This window comes from Panthera leo, chromosome D1 (genome assembly GCF_018350215.1).
Source record: "Panthera leo isolate Ple1 chromosome D1, P.leo_Ple1_pat1.1, whole genome shotgun sequence".
Taxonomy (NCBI): Eukaryota; Metazoa; Chordata; class Mammalia; order Carnivora; family Felidae; genus Panthera; species Panthera leo.
Window position 1 is genome coordinate 90139785 of NC_056688.1, and position 19401 is coordinate 90159185.

The 19401-nt window shown below is 39.8% G+C and overlaps 1 protein-coding gene across 9 annotated transcripts in view; it reads left to right on the forward strand.

Moving 5' to 3' along the window:
• The window catches only part of LOC122200658 (intraflagellar transport associated protein), a 65668-nt gene extending 46746 nt beyond the window's left edge, over positions 1–18922 (forward strand). For 6 of the 9 annotated variants that reach the window (XM_042906371.1, XM_042906369.1, XM_042906372.1 and 3 more), the window contains 4 exons: positions 9549–9643; positions 9966–10105; positions 10672–10699; positions 18678–18922. In XM_042906371.1, the coding sequence (XP_042762305.1) occupies positions 9549–9643; positions 9966–10105; positions 10672–10699; positions 18678–18842 (428 nt within the window). In that variant the 3' untranslated portion in view covers positions 18843–18922. Of the gene's footprint in view, positions 1–9548; positions 9644–9965; positions 10106–10671; positions 10700–15234; positions 15298–18677 lie in introns of all 9 variants that reach the window. The other 3 variants (XR_006193885.1, XM_042906377.1, XM_042906375.1) reach the window with 3 other exon arrangements.
• The last annotated feature ends 479 nt before the right edge of the window (positions 18923–19401 follow it).

The window sequence follows — 19401 nt, forward strand, 5'->3', positions numbered from 1 at the left end:
GTCCCTGCTCTGGCTCCTCTGGTTGCCCAAAATTGAGAGGTTCTGGTAATTGGGAATAATGAACATTTTTATTCTGCTCTGAAACATCACACTACTCCACGGAAGGGAGTGTTTCTCATGCACCCTGTTAACCAGTAGACTTTACAGATTTTTTCCTTACTTACTTGGTTCAAGTGAGATCAGAGACCTAAAGGAATCATGCTCCAGAGAGAGGTTCTTTTAACTTTAATACCCCAGGCAGCTCTGAATGTCTCTATATAAGCAGCTTAAGGGGTCCGATTGGATTAGAAGGGGTAACTAAGGACTTATCAGGAAGCCAAGTTTGTAGAGAAAACACACTGTTTGGGGGAAGAAGAGATGTTAAAAACGCAGATTCCTGGGTCCTATTCCCAAGACAGAGTCTAAATCAGAAGGTCTTTGGTGAACAGCTAGTGCTCTACATTTTTAACCACTATCCCAGGGGATTCTGATTCAGTTGTCTGTGGATGACACTTGGGGACAAATGGTTCTAGTTCGCATGTACTACATTTGCAGTATAAACTTAATATTCTAGGAAGGCACAAAAGTAGACAGGTTGGGCATTTCTTCCATGCCTCAGATGTCTTGCTTCCTGCCATTAACAAGAATGTGTGTATACTGGCATAAACCCACTTAGGCCACACATCTGATTTTGGTGATAGCAGTCTTTCAGTTAGCCTTTTTACCTTTCCCATTATTTTTACATTGTTTTTGTTTTCTTTAAACATTTTTTCAAGTTGTATTTTTTTTTTTTTTTATTACCAGAGCTATTTCTTTAAAGCAAATAACATATAAACATCTCCCTGCTATAGCAGATTTTTCCAGAAATCAGATAACAGGCAGTATTGCATTTGTGTATAAAAGGTTGCTGAGGCTAAACCAGGTCTCAGTGGACTTGAAGGAGCTAGTCCCCCCTGTCCCATGTGGAAAGCAATGTGCAAAGGCCAGACAGAACAGCAACCCAGGCTTCGGTGATCGATTCCAATTTCTGAAAAGACCACCAGGACTTCACAATTTTCATAATGCACAATCTGGGTCATTTGAAAGGAAAAAAAAAAGTTTGTGCCAAGGTGAATTTTCGTTTGGGCCTAATTTGTATTACACTTCAGGAATGTGAGCAGAAGGCAGATATTTATATCAGATGGGAAATGTGACATTTGAAATAGGCAAGTTGCTTGTATAATCTTGGCAGCTGAGAGGTTTACTGATTAGATTCTGTTGTTATTGTTTAAGCAACAGATTTGCCCAGGGCAACAGGGAAGAGTTGCGTATTGTTTTTCTACCATTGATTTTATTTGCTCACCTTATTTGCTTTCATAAATATTCTCCAAGATTCAGGAGCATGATTCTTTCCTGGGATTTGGCTAATCATTTTGGCAGCTTGGGAGGAGACGGTGTTTCCAAGGAGCCAACTCGGCGCAGCGGTCTCGAGCTGTCGTCTGAGGGACACATTGGCCACCAAGTTTGGTGCCCGGTGTGTCTTTGACATCAAATTAACCGCTTTTGCCTCCTTTGAATTTGAGATAGGTGGTTAACCTGATGGTTACTGTCATACCCGACTCTTACCCAGAAAAATCGTTATTTGGCACAGGTATTAGTTATTGTGCTGAAGCCTTAAAGCAGGAAGAATCTTTTGGTCTTCTTTCTTTATTTTTTCCCCTCATTTGGTCCAGCCTGTGTTCTGGCTGAGTGCAAGTTGACTGAAGAGAGTCTTTCGAGGTTTTATTCTCGCATGATGCCATCTTACACAGGTCTCTTGACCGGTGGGTGTGCTTATGCCGTGGTTATGTTGGGTGAAAAAGGGCAAGTCATTCTGGCTCAAGCATTGGCAGCCTTATCTGATTTTCATTTTCAAGCTCTCTGGTACTCCCAATTCTAAGGAAGGCACTAGTCACCTCTTGTTTCAAAAATTCTTTCCTTGAGGCGCGTGTGTGTCCCAGTCAGTTAACTCTTGATTTCGTACAACTCTTGATTTCGGCTCAGGTCATGATCTCACGGTTCATGGGATCCAGCCCTGCCTTGGGCTCTGTGCTGTCAGTGCGGAGCCTGGTTGGGATTCTCTCTCCTCTCTGCCCCTCCCTGCTCATGCTCCCTCTCTCTCTCTCTCTTTAAAAGTAAATAAACATAAAAAAAATTCTTTCCTTCTCTGCAACTTCAAGCAGCTTGTGCAGTCTGTGAATGGCCTGGGACTCATTCCACAGACATATAACAACTATGACTGGAGCCTGGAATATAATGAAGAATAAGCAGATCCAGGTCTGTCCTCATGTAATTCATTAACCAGATGTTAACCAGATAATCACAAATGTAGGATTATAAGTTGTTTTAGATCTCATGGGAACATATGGTGGGGTAACTTAAATTTGTCTGTGGGATCAGAGAAAGCTCTCCCAGAGCCTGAGATCTAAAGGATTTGTACCTGTAACTAGATGAGAGGGGTGGGGGTCAGGATGAGGGGAGGGTGGGTGGAAGAGTATAGGAACAGCATAAGGAACAGCATGTGTAAAGGTCCTGAGCTCAGAAAGACATATTTCAGCCAACTTATAGCTTAGGCATTTTGTTTCTTTTATACTTAGGACTGTTAATAATCATTCTTTTATTGCTTAGAAGACTACTAAAAATACTGAGAGAGAAAAATCCTTGCTTCAAAATGTCTCTCTATCCCTGTTCCTCCAGTTTTGTTTTTGATTTTTCCTGTTCTTCCAATTTTTATATGTGCAAACTTACCTACCTATGAAGGCCCAGCTTGAAAGCCACATCAGCCACAGGGGCAAATCTGCCACCCGATCCTCATGATTGTATGAAGAAACTTCCACTCCATTCCTGAGAAGAGAACAGAATTGGGAAGACATTTCTGCCCTTTCAACATCCTCTACCTTTTTCTCTCCAAGGGAAATGTAAGGCTGTATCTACTTAGAGAGATTGGGAAAACAAACTGTGTATATATGGTTCAGTCCCTTTGTTTCTTCTTTTGGGTTCATGCTCTTTGGAAGATGTATGTCTTCTTGTCTGGGTCTTTGCCATCTTTCTTATAATAGACACACTAATTTGATGGGGCCCATGCCTATCTTATCCAGTGGTTTTCAGCCTTAGAGACACAATGGAATCACTTTAAAAAAAAAAAAAAAAGATACCTGGATCCTACCTTTGCAGATTCCTTTTCAGTGGTTTGGTGCATGTCCATTTTAAAGCTTCTCAGTGATTCTCCTGTGCAGTTGAGGCTGACAATTGAGATCCTCCTGTGCATCTCTAGACCTCTGGAGGCACTGCTCTCTGAGGTCCTACTTGAAGGGCTCTAGGGATGTGAAGCCGTTCTTATACTTGGATAGATATGTGTCCGCTGTGTGGACTTTCTGTCAGGTGGAATAGCCTAACGTCTAGACTTGTAGGGAAGCTTGATACATAAGAAGCCCACTTTGTGACGACAGGACAAACGCTATTTTCAAATTCAGCTCTATTGGTTGTAAAGCTCCTATTTTAATCCCCATCTTTTGACTTCTGTATGTATTTCTCTTTTGTTTCTGTACTTAAAGATAGAGGGATATGACCTATTATAACTGTCAAATCCCAACCCCACACAGTGAAATGAGTCTTCCTTCATTGTCCCGACCTTGTCCTTGGATGGGCAGTAATCTTCCTCCTTTTGCACTTCCATTTTATTTATTCTGCATTTTTTTCTCAAAGCAAGTGTTGATGTGTCTCTTGAAAGCAGCATATGGTTTATATGTATGCATCTACATACATACTATAATTTTGAATTTTAATTGGAGTGTTTAGTTCATTTATACTTAATGTAGTAACTGATATATTTGGCTTTAAATCTAGTATCTTACTATTTTACTTTCTACTTGTCCTGCCAGTTTTATGCATTTTCCCCCTCTCATTTCTGGCCTATTTTGAATTAATCAATTATTATTGTATTATTTCATTGCCCACTATTTTTGCTGGGTTGAAAATTCTAGGGTTGTAATTATTTTCTTTCATTATTTTACAGATGATATTCTATTCTTTTCTGGTGTAAATTGTTGAAACTGTTGAAATCCAGATGTCAATCTTACTGTTGTTCCTTTGAAGATTATGTTTTTCCCTCAGCTAGCTGCTTTTATATTTCTTTCTTTTGTTTTTCAGTAATTTCACTATGACTTGGCATTGTTTTATTTGAATGTATTTTGCTTGGGGTTTGTAGAGATTTTTGTGAAGTACTGGGAAATTCTCAGCTCTTGTCTCTTCAGATATTACTTATGCCTTGAACTTTCCACCGTGTCCCATATATCTGTCTTTTATGGGTTTTTTTCTGCATTTTCCATCCTTTTTAATTTCCTTTCTTGCTTCAGTTAGAATATTTTCAACTATCTATATTCCAGGTCACTAATTCTTTTTCAAATTGTGTCTATCTTCTGTTAAAGCCATCAATATTTCAATTATTTTAGGTTAAAAAAATTTTTTTTAAGTTTATTTGTTTTGGGGGAGGGACAGAGAGAGGGGGAGAGAGAGAGAATCCCAAGCAGTCTCCACACCATCAGCGCAGAGCCTGATGCAGGGCTCAAACTCATGAACCATGAGATCATGACCTGAGCCAAAACCAAGAGTCAGAGGCTTAACCAACAGAGCCACCCAGGTGCTCCTCAGTTACTTTAGCTTTTAAAAGAGATCTGGAATATCTGTTTTTATAGATTTCAGTTTTGTACTGAAATTCTCCAGTTTTGTAATGTATTTGGGGGGAACATAATCAGTTGTTTTAAAGTTCGTGTCTTATAATGCCAATACCTGGAATCTCCTGTGGGTCTGTTTATTTTATTCATTTTCCCTTTTGATCTGGTATCTTTGTATACCTGGTAATTTTTGTTTGAATGCTGAATATTGTATATAAAATATTATGTAGGGTCTGGATGATGTTATCTTTTTCTAGCATAGCTTTTCTTCAACGTCTTGCTAGCAATTAGAGTAGTAATAGATTACCTTAATCCATTCTAGGGATAGGATGATATAGGATTGGGTTTAAGGCCTTGTGGGGGCTGCTTTACTTCCAGTGCTTGCTTATTCCTAGGGTGTAGCCCTACAAATAAATCACAGCCCCTCCTGTTTGGAGGCCCTAAACTCTAATTTTATCTTCATTGCACTGTGACTCTGTTGGTAAATTCTGCTAAGCTTCTCAGCATCTTAGCCTCTCTCTCCTTTGCTTTTTGGCTTCTCAGCTTCTGCTTGCAAATCAGTAAATGCCATCAGTTGAAAAGCATTTTGGACTGTTGGACTCATTTCTCAGTATGTTCCATCTCTCTAGGATCTTGGCACCTCAAGTCCCAGGCTGCCCTGGTAGCTTGCCAATGCCTTTAAGTAGTTGATTTTTTGGTAACTTATCCAGCTTTTCCAGTGTTATTGGTGGGAGAGTTGGACAGACATTCGTTAGACCAGCAGACCCCTAGGGATGTGGTCTGGGAACTCCTAGGGAAATCCCAAGGTCTGAAGGGCAAATGTGTTGATGTTTGCATTGATGTAGCAAAAGCAGTGTGGGTAAAGATTCTGGTAGCTTAGTGAAAGTCAAGGTAGTGGCACAAAACTATACTAGTAGTCATTGTAATCTTCACTGTCATGGATTTGTAGTTCAAATAAATGCTAGTTTCCATTGACAATGTTTTTGATGAAGTGGTAAAAATGATTAGTTTTGCTAAATGTTGATCCTTGACTACACCTTTTTTAGTGTTTTGTGTGCTGAAATAGCAAGTATGCAAAAAGCACTTCTGCATTCTGAAATACAGTGGTTGTCTCATGGAAAAATGCTTGTGTGATTGAGTGTATGCTGAACTAGTTTTTTTCTTTCTTTCATGGAACAACATTTTTACTTCAAAGAATGACAGACAAACTATAGTTCTCAAAAATGAATGAAGTGAGCCTTCAAGAAAAACAACTGGTAGTGTTCATGGCCAATGATAAAATTGGCAATGGATCCAGTGAAAATTCATTTTTGGAAAACTTGTAGCTAGTACTGTGAGCTTGACAGCTTCCCAATATCTAAAGGCTTTTCTGATAAAGTTCGTAATGCTAACTAATGTGATTTTTATACTGTATAATGAAATGTGTCAACATTTGGAAGATCTACATAAACAGTGAACCAATATTTTCCAAATGACCAATTTATGATGTTATAAAATTATGCATAGGAGAAAGATCCATTCAGTGTGTAAGATAGACCAATGAATTTTAATGTAACAGTATGAAAAATTCACTGAAATAGTTTCAGATTGCACACTGAAACTATTTTTAAAAACGTTATCATTTGTCAAGATCTGGTATAGCATCAAAGAAGAATATCCACAATTATATAAAAAGGCTATTAAAGTACTCCTCTCTTTTCCAACTACATATCTGCATGAGACTAGATTTTCTTCATTTACTTCAACAGAAAGAGCGTATTCCAAAATTGAATGCAGAAGCAAATATAAAACGTAGTTTTTTTTTTCTCTTAAGACAGACATTTACAAATTTTGAAATTGTAAAACAATGCTTTCTTTCCCACTATTTTCCTTATTTTTGGAAAAGAGATTTTTCATAAAAATATTTATTTTACTATGTAATAGTATTATTGTTACTAATTGAATAAGTATGTATAAATTTGTCAGTTTTAATTTCTAATATGGTGAATGTTGATAAGATCTAACCCACATAAACAAAACAGCTCTTTGGGGTCTTCAAAAATGTTTAAGAACAAGAACCAGTGAGATAGACTATCATAGCCGAAAACTATGTGCTGAAAGCAGTTCTTATCTATATTCTCTTTGATCTGGGGGTTGCCCAAATTTTCAGAAAATTTTGGCCATTTCTACATGGCAACAAAGGAACAAATTGGTTAATTTTTATGAATATGCCAGGCAGGGGCGCCTGGGTGGCTCAGTCAGTTAAGCGTCCAACTCTCTCTCCAAAAACAAATAAATAAACTTAAAAAAAAAATGCCAGGCAGATTGAAAATTATCTAAATGATCAGATGTCAGGTAAATTGGTTAATTTTTTTAAAAAAATTTAAGTTTATTTATTTATTTTGAGAGAGAGATAGCGAGCGAGCATGAGTGGGGTAGGGGCAGAGAGAGAGAGGGAGAGACTTTTGTCAGCATAGAGCCTAACGTGGGGCTTGAACCCATGAACTGTGAGATCATGACCTGAGCTGAAATCAAGAGTCAGATGCTTAACTGAACCACTTAGGTGTCCCTAGATTGCTTACTTTTTAATGTTGTACTAGACTATGTGATTATAGTTTTTGAATTGTGATTATTGGCTTAATACAGAAGGACACGTGTCATCAACACACAGTTTGTACATGTTGAAATTCTTATCATTTAGTTGAGAAAGAAGATATTGGAATGTTTTCAACCCGTCTTGCCCTATGACATCGAGATTTGCTTTTGAGAGATGCCTTGATTCTACAATGCACATGAGCCAAGATGGTGGTATTTAGTGAAGATGAAAACAAGGCCTTTGGTTGTTTCAGAAACAACCATTAATAAGATCGGATTAAGTTTCACAAAACATTTCAGTTTTAGAGAGTGAGAACTTCAGAAATTCCATTTCCTCCCATCAATGAATACAATCATTTTCCCCCCAAGAGAATGTAACTTACCTATGATTTTAAAATGGCTGAAAGATAAGATAGCCTTCTTAAAATATGCCTTACCAGACTATTTCTGTATGTATTAGTTTCATTCTTCTATAAATCTGTCCTCTTTAGGGTTAAAGCTGTTCAATTTTGTCCTTAATTATTCTCGGATTGATTTTATGTATGAAAATCTTACCCCTCTAATAAAATTTATTTTTTGTGGGGAAGGATTATATACAGTTTACATCATCCACAGTGTCCTATTGGTAGACAGACTCTTGATATTTTCTGTTCAGTTTAAAAGTCGAGATGCAGGGAATTCATTTCCTATCTCAAGTATTTGTTGAGAATTTGCTATGTGTAAGGTGCTGTGTTAGGCATCAGTGAATATGCATTTGTGCATTTTCGGAGGAAACCGAACCTTATTGTTTTGAGAGAATTGTTTCCATGGCAGTAGAATCTTTATGAAAGAAACCATTTTTGTTGAAATCCTACTTTCTCTGCGAACATATTAGGAAGGCAAAGAGTTTCAGCATAGGAATTAGAGAGTGGTCTTCCTTGGCGCATAATATTGTCAATCAGATTTTAAATAGCTCCGAAAACAGAATTGATTTTGATTCACATTTGAACTGATGTTTGCACTGGCAGCCAGTGGGTCTGGTAGTTACTGGTTTTCACATTAAGAGGCCTGAACCTTTCTCTGCTTGCCTTTGTTGTTGGCAGGCCCTGACCAGCCTTGTATCCATCGTAGGCAGTTCCACCAGGGAGATCAATGCGGGGAGCTGGCTTTGAGCTCATAAATGGATATATTAGAAAGCCAATCTTTCCATCAACCTGATTGAGTTTAAAAATGCTTCTTCTCCGGGTATAAAATCTTTCAATGTAACCATGCTAATGTGCTATAGTAGTGACATTTCTTGGCTCTGAGTTTGGACGTATCATCTGATAGACTTAAATAATTTATGTAATGAAAATGCTTGCTTAGAAGAAGTTCATCATGTGACATAGCGGGCTAAGAGTCTGGGCTGTGCTGCCAGACTGTCCAGCTCTGACACTTTCTAGCTGTGGCACCTTGAATGAGGTTACTCTCAGTGCTTGAAGCCCATTGCCTGGAAAACAGGAAGTAATAGCACTGTTGGGAAGATTAGCTGAATTAATGCATATGAAATGTCAATTCATATAAGTGTTGGCTATTACTGTTGTTTTTATTTCTGCTAACTAATTAGGTCCTATTTTAAGGTTCCCGTAATTCATCATAGCAAAACTACCTTCTTCACCATACCCCTACCCACACGCGTTCAGTTTCTAGGCTGTGTTCTGTTGCTGGAGTCCTAAGAACTTTGTAGTTACACGTTTTGTGAAGGTGATATCTGCAGTGGTGAGAGATGTATTTCAAATAAGTTTCAGTTTTTGAATATTAATACCTGCTTAATTATCTCCCTATATGTGCTGCCATTGGCAACAGCCACGGCATGCCTGTTGTTAATTAATCACTTCCACTGAGAACTTAATTAGTGTCTTCATTAGGATCATCATGGAGTAGCAGGCAGCGTCATCCTGAGCCAGCTGCAAGTTATTGGCTAGGTCCAGCAGCCCTTCTGGTCCTATGAAAGCTTACACTGACCAGGAGGCCTGGTGTGCTTCCCCTTTTTTTTTTTTTTTTGTCCTCTTTAGAGAAAGTTGTGGAAGATCTGACCGTGATGCATCCATGTTCTGTCACACATGCAAAAATAAGGCAACATATCCACTTACAATGGATAGATCAAAAAACCCAGATTGGTTATTGAATTCTTGTCATGGTGCTGAACAAGCTGGAAACAAGTTGTTGTTGTTTGCAATGTCGAAAATCAGACCATGAATCCTGTCTATGACAGAGTGTTTCATTTTTCTGCTGAAAGTCAAAACTCTTTCCTTCTGGCATCATTGTTTTTTTTAATACACACAGAGTCTGAAATATTGCCAGAGTGTTATGGGATGAAATCAGCCCTCCCATTTCCTGTCTCTCCATCCCTTAGGAAAATACGGGGAAATGAGGCAAAGGTAGGCATCTTCTTGCCTTACTTTTCTGCAGAGGTAGAGTCTGGGTTGGGGGTGAGAGGCATGAGCAAGTCACCCTATAAACGATACTTCTCCCAGACCTTTTGGATGGAATGTAACTTTGGGACAATAAGATAAAAATAAATGCACCAATGACTCCTATTTAATGGAAAACAGAATCCCTTGGGTCAGTCCCCAAATGAGCATAAGCATTGTGAAATGAACGACTTTACTTGAGCATTTCTGCTTCATTCTTTTGGCTATTGTAGGCTTCTAGGTAATTTAGGTCAATTGTGAACGTGGTGAAATATTTTGTATCTCACAGATTTGCTGCTGCTTCCAGGAGAAGTGGAGGAGGACGTCCACACACCTGTTCCACCTTACATTCCTTCGGTGGCCCAGCCCTTCACCCCTGAGGTCGAGCTGGTGCCCACTGGGAGAGGGGCACACAAAGAAATGGAAGAGGTACCCCACGGGGAGTTCAATCGGTTTTGAAATTGCCTTGAGTTTGTAACTCGTCCTTTCAGAGAAATGCTGCTATATCTGTGTGCTTTTTAATTTTTCTTAGATTTGGAAAAATTTTAAATTCAAGTTGCTTAATTGCATCACTCTGAGTGCCATCTGTTTCTAATGGGTGTATTTCTTTTTAAACATGGGGAGCAGAGTGCCTGGGTGGCTCAGTAGGTTGATCCTCCGACTTCAGCTCAGGTGGTGACCTAGAGGCTCGTGGGTTTGAGTCCTGCATTGGGCTCTGTGCTGACAGCTCAGAGCCTGGATCCTGCTTTGGATTCTATGTCTCCCTCTCTGCCCTTCCCCTGTTTGCATTCTGTCTGTCTCTCTCTTAAAAATAAATAAACATTAGAAAAAATTTAAAAATTACTGAGAGCTATTATGTTTTTATGTGGAAACTATTTTTATTTCATGATGTATGTCGTGCTATAGGACAGTGTTACCTGGGGGAGGCGCTTATGCAATAGATTCTCTCTTTTTTGTTCTGGACTGGCCATTTTCTTTTTATTCTTGTTTCCAAGGTCCTGTAAACATCTGGTGGTCATTAAGGTAAGGCCAAGCTGTTGTCGCAGAGAATCCCAACAATAATGCAGTGGCTGAAAAGAGACTGAAAAGAGATAGAACTTTGTCTCTCATACAACAGCCTATGGAAAACCTTTAAAGTGAGCATTTGGCACTGTTCCCTGGGGCCATCAGGGGCCCAATTTCCTTCTCTCTGGATCCCCACTATGCCTTAGGACATTGTCATATTCCCCTGGCCACCGTTAGTTACATGTTCCTATCGAGCACAGGGGGTGTTGGGAAGGGTCATCCAGTCATGTCCTTCACAATCAGGGAGAATGGCGTCCCTGCCACATGTCTCTCCCACTTGTACATCTAGAAAGTCATCTTTTGTCATCCTTTGCAACTCTTCTGTATATACTTTACAAACATGCACTAACCAAGGCTGCCGGTGGTGTTGGGTAAGGACCTTTATCACCCTGTTTACTCCAGCATCAAAGAGTATCAGCTACAAGAAGCTGTGAAGGGCTCTTTATTATTGCTTCCTAATAAAACCCCTAGGGATTGATTATTTGATCATTCAGTTACTACTAGTCTTGTCACCTGAAGATATTCTGTTATGGAAGCAGTCGTTCAGTCAAAGGTAGTCCACACATTTCAATTTTAAATTGCCTCTTTCTCATGGAACTTTAGTTTACTGACAGCACAAAAGTATGTCTAGGATGCTTGCAGGCTTATATTAAACCCCCAAATTGGTACCAGATAAACTGGTAGGGACAGCCACTTTTCAATGTGCTTTTTGGATTACAGATTGCTTTCTCTGAGTAATAAGAAATAAAATTGCAATGTTATTTCTGGCAGGAATCAGTTTCTTTTAAAGACTTGTTCATACTCTTGACTTCAGCTGTGACCATACAAATGACTGGACCAACCAGTGGTCATGGCACCTAGTGCCATAGAGGAATTATTATACAATTGTTTCAGTTGATAGGTTACAGAAACGGAATGATTCCTAGAATCTATCAAATAGCCAGTAAAAATGCAAGTTAAAACCTTGTACATGATTGTATCTTTAAAAGGAATATAGATTTCTTCCCAGAAAATGTGAACATTTTTTAAATGTTGGAATCAAAATGCTGTGAACAATTGCTGTGTTGGCAAACTTCTGAAACGTAGATGAAGAACTTTTGCTGTTTTTCAGATATCTGGGATATCTTGGTTGGGATTTTTATTTCCAACCACTATTTGTTAGAGAAACTTTTCAGAACTGTCTAGAATCATAATGCTGTATCAACTGTACCTTGGTTTAACAGTCTTAATCTTATTTTAAGGCACCTACTTCCAGAAAAGATCATAAGAATCATTTTCTAGCAAATATGTCTTGTAAGGACCTACCAAGGGACTACTGTGGGCCCGAGATGATAGCTGCTTTCTGTAACTTCAGTCTCAAAAGACGAAAGTGTAGCCTGGATGTCTTGACTTCCTCTTAATTGCCTAAGAAGAGGCCACAAATTACCAGGTTTTACACATATGCATCTCCCCCTTCGAGTCAAACATTTTCCAAGAACCTTCTATATTCTATTTGTGAATACCTTCTTGCCTTAGTTATTCTGTTTTGATGAATTTTGGACAGCTTTATAGATGAAAAAAAAATCCACATTAGGAAGATGAAAAATTGTGTGTTGTTCCTCATAGAAGAAACTTTTGTAGTATTTCAACGGGAGATCTCCTGCTTTTCTAGTGCATAATGAGACTCTAAATTTTTTCACCTATAAAGACGGTTTATTTACTATATTACTTTGTAAGATAGCCTACAGCTAAATGCTGCTCTTATTGATTTGAGCATTAGTCCTGTTTTCTTTAATTTGCCTGTGTGGTAATCTGAATGAAAATGATTCCTCCTGTAACAGGGTCTCTCTTAGAATAAGTCACATGAGCAATTGTAAGGAAACTAGCTGTTTTCTAACAGTGTGCAAATTCTATTCCCTGAGAGGCTACAAAAAAGATTTCAATTAGATTTGAAATGAGACCCCTCAAATCCACATATTTCTCTCAGCTCCTTAGGCAAAAATAACAAGTTAATAACTTAATTCACAGTTGTTTTCTTTTTAGTAGCAGGGGATTTGGTTTTCCATTGCACAAATTATTCTCTTTGAAATAAATCAGAATTTCAGTTTGTAATCCAAAAACCGTGGAGTCTTACAGTTTAGAACCCTGAAATGAACCTAACCTGAAGGAAGAGAATTCCCAGTGTGTGCCACAGTAGCCAAGAGCTGAAATACGTAAATAGAATTGCAACTTTTACTGTATTAGAAAAAAAAAATTTTTTAATGTTTATTTATTTTTGAGACAGAGAGAGACAGCATGAACAGGGGAGGGGCAGAGAGAGAGGGAGACACAGAACCCCAAAGCAGGCTCCAGGCTCCAAGCTATCAGCACAGAGCCCAACGGGGGCTCGAACTCACAGACCGTGAGATCGTGACCTGAGCCGAAGTCGGAGGCTTCACCGACTGAGCCACCCAGGCGCCCCCCCTACTGTATTTTAAAAGCTGCCATTTAGAAGATCACAGTGATGTCTTCTGAATTGCAGTATACATCTGCTTTGAATTACGTATGTGACCCTCGTCCTGGAGAACTTTGAATTCACTGATGTGTGTCTTCGTAAGCTTACTTTTCGTTAAAAAGCAAAAAGGTAGGAACCAGTGCCGAGTTCAGTGCTATGCATATGGTAGACACGCAATAAGTGTTGAATGAACAAATAAATAAACAAAAAACCTCACTACCTACCGAGAGTGTTTTTTTCTGGTGTGGTAACATGGTAGGGCCCTTCTCTCTTTTCTTCTCTGTTGGTTCATTCTCCTCAACGTGTAAACGTGTTCAAGTCTCTCGCATCCTTAATGGAATGGAATGAAACAAAGGAAAAGAAAAACAGCCTTCTCTTTACCTCAGGCCCTCTTTGGCTACAGTCTGTTCTCCCGTTCTCATCTAGACTTGAGGAACTGTTAGACTAGCTGCTTCCTTTCCCGTCATGCCTCATTCAGTCTACCACAGAGTGTCCTTGCTCCAGCACCTGCTGGAGTGTATTCAGAATAAAGGTCCCGATTACTCTCTAACTGCCAGATCCCAGTGGACACTTCCCATCTTTATTTTAATCGACCTCTCTACTGGGCTTCTCACTCCACTGTGCTGGACCCTTGTGGTCCTTCTGGTTCTCCCCTCACTGCTGTCCGCAGATGCTCTGTGCATTTCTGTTTGTTCTTTCCCCGCCTCCATTGGGGGTTTCCCTGCATCCATCCCCGATGAGGTGGTGTTGCTCAGGGTTCTGTGCCAAACCTCTTCCCACTTACATACTTGAATCCATTTATCTCTAGGCTACCACCTTCTATGATTGTGCCTCCAAATGTGTATCTCCAGCCTCAGACCTTTTTCTGAGCTTCAGGTTTCTGTTTTCAGTTGCCTGTTGTTATCTCTATCTGGATTCCTTTAGGTGCCTTCAAATCAGCATGTTAGAAACAGCTTACCTTTCTTCACCTGCTTCCCTCCTTGCATTCATCCCCTCCTTCCCTTTCCATATCCAGATCAGTCATCAAGTGCTGCCAGTTTTACTTTCTGATATTTTCACATCTCGGCTCTCAGCTTCCTGTTCTCATTACCTCTTGCCTGGACTGCTTCAGCAGGCTCCTAACTGGCCTCCTTGACTCCAGATCTACCCTTTGTAATCTTCAAAGGAACCTATCTAGATATAACCTCCCAAGAGGGCCGGACATCTTTCTGTTTTGTGCAGACCTATCTGTCCAGCACTGTCTCATTATAGGTGCTCAGTTAAAATTTGAATGCATGAAGGAATTTATCTGAAACGCACAGATGACCAAGTATCTACTTTGCTTTCAAAAAATCCTTCAGTGACTTCATCATCTCTAGGATAAACAGCATATTAGACCATCATGATCTGGCACCACCTTTGTCTCTCGCTTCTCTCTACCTTGACATTAACACTTAACTACTTGCAGAGCCTCACATGTGAAACGTTGTATCTTATTTCCTTGGCCTGTTCCCTAGAACTCTCCTTATCTGCAAAGTTCTTCTTTCCTCAACCTTGTTAACTGATATGACGCTTTAAGATTCTGTTTAGATATCACCTCTGCCAGGAAGCCGTCTCTGATTCTTTCCCGTTGCCTTCCAGTCTGCGCTGGGTTAGGTATCCCTTCTCTGTTCCCGATACTCCCTAACTATGTGATTTGTACTTACTGTATTTTACTGTACTAACTTGTTCATATGTCTATCTCCTTTCTCTGTGATTTCATACAAGTCTTCATCTTTGTATCCTCAGCACCGAGCACAAAGCGTAGAATTTAATAGGAACATAGTGTTTGTGGAAAGAATGGAAAATATCTGAATGACTACGGGAGGCTCCTCCTCTGACATTTTTGAACCAGGGATATACTGGCCACATTACAGTGATATCCCCAAATGGTTTAAAATGTCAGGAGTATCATCACATTTCGGCATTTTAAATACGAAATTATTCCATTCTTTTTTAAAACAATTATTGATATTCTTGGTTTCTTGCTTTTGTATTTCAGCATTTAACTGATTGCCTAGGGAATTAATCTAACAACAGCTACCATTAATAATTCAGCTTCCAGGTGAAGAAATTTATATTTTTAAGTATGCTTTTATAGCTTTAAGCGTATTATGAATGAATAATTCTTGCATTGGCATCAAATTTATTGACTAGCTAAAAACTTTATTCTTTGTTCTTGTTTTGGCTAGTACCAAATGATTGATGAAAAGAATCATGCTCCATGACAGAGAAAAATTTGTGTATTAAAAAAAAAAAAACCTTAAAGGAAAATAAGATTTTCCCACTTAAGGATAAACTTCTACATCTCCAGTACTGTAATGTTGGATATTACGGCTGTAAGATATGTTGGGACCTTAGGGAATAGGGAGGTGATGGGTTAGACCATATGTAGAGCTAAGTTGGCTATGGGAGTGAGCCCTTATCAGAGAGTCTAGATGTCTACCATGTGAACCTTACTCTGTCTGGGTTGCTAATACAAGGTGGGTCACGAGTGGGGTGATGAGTAGGGAGGCAAGTAGGATTTTTCAGAGAGTGGCAATACTCAGCTGAGGGTAAGGTAAGCTTCAGCACTTCCCCCTCTGTGCTTCTCTAACCTTTTTTGCATTGCTCTGTTGGAGAGCATGGCACATGATGTTGAAATCATTCATTTACTTCTATCTTCTCCCTGAAGTTAGGAAACTTTGTGGACACAGGTTTTGCTATTTTCATCCTGTGTTCCCCATATCTAATACATATTACACATTCAATAAATGTTTATGGAGGGAGCAACTCAAGGGGAGTGGGGTGGGAACATGAGAGTTGTTTATGTGTTATGTAGGGGGAATGTGAGGAGTGTGGTCCGGCATCACTGGGATTTTAGCACGGCAAAGGGATTTGTCTTCTTTGAAACCGCATTCCAGCCTCGAGGGGAGGTGGGTGAAGACAAAGCAACCTCTAATATAGTGAGAGTGGCCAGTAAGGTGTAGGTAGGTTTTAGAGACCAGAGTGGGGGTGGAGGTTTCAAATTCCGAGAGCTGTAGGCCCATATGGGTACTTGCGGCTTGAAACTTGGTGGACAAGTAGGTGCCAGGACTTTAACCGGGCACGAAAGGGCAGCAAGAATCCCGTCAGACTGGATACATGGTAGAGATGGGGTTCCTCCTCGTCCTCTCCCAGGATCTTTTGGAATCAGCTCAGGACGCAATGTGGCCAGGCCTGCCAGCCCCAGTGCTCACTGCTGAGTAGAAGTAGAAATGACAGGGATGCTGATGTTCAGGAAATGAACATATTGTAGCATTGTTTGTTTATACGTTTCCTCATTTGAGATGTTCTTAACAATATTATCACTCTGTCGCTTTAACTTAACCTTAGGAACTGACCAAAATGGACAGATCCACTTACGCCGCAGACTCACGGGTTTCCTGTGTACAGCCACTCGCTTGAAGGCAGTCACGGTGTTACATGGAGCCTTGAATGTGTTTTTGATGATAAGCTCTGAGAATTGCTTAGCTTATTTAGAAAAATTCTTTTCTTCCAAAGAGCTATGTATGACTTGGCTTAGTGAAAAGCTCAAGGTTAATTCTTGCTGGTATTTTTGTTGAAAAGGTAAAGATTTAGCGAAAGCAGATTGCCCTGGATTCAAATCTTGCTTCTCTCCCTTACTAATTGTGTAGCCTTGGGCAAGTGGCCTAATCTTTCAGAGCTTCAGAAGACGGCTTATTTGAAGATTACTGCTAATGCCCACACCGTTCCTGGTACCGGGGCTGGCACGTGGTGGGAACTCACTCAGCAGCAGCTCCCGTCATTACTTTTGTCAGGAGAGCGCGCAGACACTTTGAAATGAGGAGGAAGTGAACAAGCCTCTGAAATTTGTTCTCTTGCTGGTTTTACTGAGAAAGGATGGTACATGGCTATGTGATTGCTGTCAGCACTGCACCCCTAACCCCGAGACGCAGCTTGCCAAATAGATGGGGGATGGCCACTTTTCATGTTTTTTATTTCACCTTTAATAACAGCACATGGCTTCTCAGCTACGTGCTCTATTTTCAAGAACATTGCAAAATCCACTCAATGAGATAATTTTGAATGCAAGAATATTTAAAGCTGATTATAGTTTCAGGGCATTTTTTTTCATTCTTCCATAAACCATGGTTTTCAATTATTTTAGTATCACCATACATATTACAACACAGAGGTGCTAGATAAGTTCATTGTATCACACACCATTTGCTTTTGGAGAGTCTCTTTAAGGGGTGATACAATGTGATTTAAGGTACTCTCTTTTTGTTTATTGGAAAATATGCTTCTTTATCTACCTTCCTCTAGGAAGTCTTTAAAACTCACAGATTATGAATAAATAGATGCAAAATTATTACATCGCTTTGCAGCTACTCTGACTTATAGATAAATTCTGCAAAAGTTTAAAAATTCTTAGTAGGAGATTGGGGCGCCTGGGTGGCACAGTCGGTTAAGGGTCTGACTTTGGCTCAGGTCATGATCTCCCGATTTGTGAATTTGAGCCCCACATCGGGCTCTGTGCTGACAGCTCAGAGCCTGGAGTCTGCTTTGGATTCTGTGCCTCTCTCTCTGTCTCTCTCTCTCTCTTTCTCTCTCTCAAAAATAAATAAACATTAAAACAATTTTTAAAAATTCTTGGTGGGAAAAAGGGATCCTGGACTTTTAAAGGTGATACTAATCCCACTGTTATTGGCCCAAGAATTATAGGTAGTTTCTGAAGAAGTAAGTTTATTGAGTGTAGAGTATTTTTATCTTTGAAAATAGTTTTTCTGAGGGTTGCCTGGGTGGCTCAGTTGATTAAGCGTCTGGCTAGCCATTTTGGCTTGGGTCATGATCTCACAGTTTCGTGAGTTGGAGCCCCGTGTCAGGCTCTGCACTGACAGTGCGGAGGCTGCTTGGGATTCTTCCTCTGTCACTCTCTCTCTGCCCCTCCCCTGCTCATCCTGTCTCTTTCTCCAAAATAAATAAACTTGAAAATTACTTTACTGATATAAGGTGTTTTTGTTTTCTTTTGTTTTGCTTTTGGGTTTTTTTTGGTTTTTTTTTTAGTAAATGGTGAAGGTGTATTTAAGGTTGATCAAAATCTTAAGGTGTGTCTTCTCTAATGTAACTCTTAGTTTTTCCATATGCCTCTAGCCCTAACACTACAAGTGGTAAAAATATAATGAATTTGTGCAAGAGAGACTTTCTGATTCTTGCCGTGGGTGGAATTAGTTAATGATATTCATTCAGATTCAGGGTGGTACAAATGGGGCATATCAAGAGACTTAAATTAGGTCAAATTGAATAATTGAATGTATTCCTTTACTTAAAAACATCTTAATCAGCGGAGAGTGCTAAAGTCTGAAAAAAAGTTGAATTAAATATTAATAGGGAGTTTATGTTTTCAACTTTTTCTTTGTTTACAGTGATTCTAGGATTTTTCTCCTTTGTTACCTTTTACAGGTACTTGGAGATGAAGTTCAGCCCTTCTCACTTGATGAAGAATTTGATTATGATGCTGTGACACTAACCCCCAAGTTCACGCCTGCCGAGAGAGAGGCGATCACAGAGCTATCCAAGCAACAGAGGCAGATCACCAAGACAGATTTAGAGGAACCCCACGCCTGATTTCACCAAGACATCTTTGTGTTAATGTTTACTGTGTTGTTATGCAAGCAGCATCGGAATAAAAGGTAGACCTACCAGAACTCCCTTTGTGGAAATTTACTTGTGCGTTGATCAATCAGGGTTTTTATCTGTAGGGAGATGTAACTAAGAAGACCAAAGAGATCTCTGCACTTACAGGGTTCTCTTCTGTCATGGTGTTGCTGAATCCCATGGCAGGTAGGGGGAGATGGAGGTGGCAGATGGGGACAGGAAGTGACGCCTACAGAGGGCTTCTTTTTTTTTTTTTTTAACTAAATTTTTTTTTATTTGAGTATAGTTGACGCACAACGTTACATTAGTTTCAGGTGTACAACGTAGTGATTGGACAAGTTTGTACATGATGCTACGCTCACCACAAGTGTAGCTACCATGTGTCGCCATGCGATGCTGCTACACCGTCAACCTTGACTGTATTCCCTATGCTGCGCCTTTTGTTGCTGTCACCGGAAGCCCGTATCTCCCGGTCTCCTTTGCCTGTTTTGCCCATCCCCTCAGCCCCCTCCCCTCCGGCAACCCGCTT